General features: G+C 34.4%; 1 protein-coding gene across 1 annotated transcript in view; it reads right to left on the reverse strand.

The window, feature by feature from the left end:
- Positions 1–656: 656 nt before the first annotated feature.
- LOC119637020 (sorting nexin-27) overlaps positions 657–2,140 on the reverse strand; it is a 34,401-nt gene continuing 32,917 nt past the window's right edge. The window contains 3 exon segments of the mRNA XM_038032796.1: positions 657–809; positions 911–1,089; positions 1,164–2,050. Of these exon segments, the coding sequence (XP_037888724.1) occupies positions 741–809; positions 911–1,089; positions 1,164–2,050 (1,135 nt within the window). The 3' untranslated portion in view covers positions 657–740.

Consider the following 2,140-nt stretch of genomic DNA (forward strand, 5'->3'; position numbering starts at 1 on the left):
GGAGGCACAATAAAAATGCTTTCAATTATAATTTCAAGAGAACTTTCTCGATATTTTTGATATCTGCATTATAAAAAACATTAATAAATTATATTAATTATCGCCTTACAAGATCAGAGTTTAGATATTTTAAAAGTGTTAATATTTCAAACTGTATCCTTCTCTTATGTAAAATCGCTTCTATTCGTCTTATTATAAATAAATACTACTTTAACGTTGGACGTATTGAAGCAGCTAAATATAGATGAGAGATGAGTTTCTGTCAAGACCGAATAATAAGTACTACATATAATTAAACTTAAATATTTAATGAAATAAATTTTGATTCATTTTCGTTTTTTTTTTTGTTTTGTTTTTTCTTATGCTTGCAAAGATAAAATTTAATAAATTATGAAAATATAATAAATCATAGTGTGTGTGTGTGTGTGTGTGTGTGTGTATGTATGTGTAATGAATATACAAGATATACGTAAATAAATATATATGGGGCAATATAAACGTTTGTTGATTTTTTGGAAGTGAATACAATTTTCTTTGAGATAATTTTTACAAAAATGTTTTACATTCCAAGTAAAATTTCGTTTTGTGGAATTACGCTTCTTCTCCTTGTTATTTCAATTGATCCGTTTTTCTTTTTTGTCTTAGAAAATAAAGATTTTTGTTTTGTTTTGTTTTGTTTTTCTTTTTTTTTTTTTCTTTGTTTTTAAACTTAAGCGAATAACTTAATAGCGTTGCAATTGTTAATCACCAGTATCTTCCCATTTACGTTCTTCTATTATTCGATCAAAACAGTCAGCTAGATATGAATGCTGTGTAGGATTATATGAGGCGCGTAAGTTAATTTATTTTTTTTTTTATTTTTTTTATTTGGGTTTTTTTTTTTTTTTTTTTTTGTAAAAAATGTACTTACATAGGGTGTATATACTTTGACCCAACGCGCTGGTTTATCGGGGCGATTGTATTGAAAACAGAATGCCATTGATTCTTCGTCGCTTTCCCAGCGTGTAATACTTTCCCAAGTCAGCTCGACCATTTGAGCTTCTAAGGAGCCGTCCTCACGACAAGCGTGTAAGCGGAAACTTTTCATGCCTACATTTTATATCGTACACAAAAGTGCATTTATATTTAATTGAAACAATTGGTAAGGCAAATACTTGACTCACCTACAGCCGGTACGACATGACCTTCCTTGCGGCTATCGCAAGCGCAATGGGGAAACACAACATCTCCGTAACCGGGTAGCGTACGAGCCAAAGCTAAATATTCTGACGCTTTTTTAGCATCTTGCAGCGCCTTTAACTCATATAAACGACCTTCGGCACGTATATTGCCACGATTCACTTCGTCTACCGCCTGGTAGAAAATGAAACGTGCCGCCTGTTCGCCCTGAGGCAAAGTCAACTCTTTCGTTACCGAGAATAGCCAACGTCTAACGCATAAACAAGTACTCGAGGCTGTGCTATAATTTTGCACATACAATTGATGTGGGATTTCATGTGGCTGCAGTTTACGTTCAAAATTGTATTCAACAATTTCGAAAAGATAGAAATACTGTTGCGTATAGGAGGTAAAATTGGCACGTTGCACCAGCAGTTCCCATACAACTTGAGCATTGGCAGATTTTTTAACCGATACGGTAGTGACTTCATGATCAGGCAGCATTACCTTAATATCAACGGGCGATGCGGATATATCATCTTCGGAATCGGTAAGAAAATCTTGTACAGCGTCACTTTCCGCTATAACACGTACCGCGCACACTTTTTCTAAATATTGTTCTAAACCGCGACGACGTGTATCCAATTGCTGTTCACTCAACTGAAATGGCCATTTGCCAGGCAGTTTGGGAAAATTAAAACCGGTAAACTCTTTGCGCAGCATTGAATGTAAATTAGCAAATTCACGATAGCGACGCGAACATAACTGACGACCGGCCATATGTATATTGAAAACGATATAACGCTCGCCATTACGATTAACGATACTATAGTCCGGAATACTGAAATAAAATTGTTCATTTGAAAAGTACGCAAAACCATAATTAATATGAGAGATAAGAGAGAGAAAGAGAGAGAAAGAGAAAGAAAGAGAGAAAGAGAAAGAAAGAAAGAAAGAAAGAGAGAGAGAGAGAGAGAGAGAG

This window comes from Glossina fuscipes, unplaced genomic scaffold, assembly GCF_014805625.2.
Source record: "Glossina fuscipes isolate IAEA_lab_2018 unplaced genomic scaffold, Yale_Gfus_2 0, whole genome shotgun sequence".
In the NCBI taxonomy this organism is placed as follows: domain Eukaryota; kingdom Metazoa; phylum Arthropoda; class Insecta; order Diptera; family Glossinidae; genus Glossina; species Glossina fuscipes.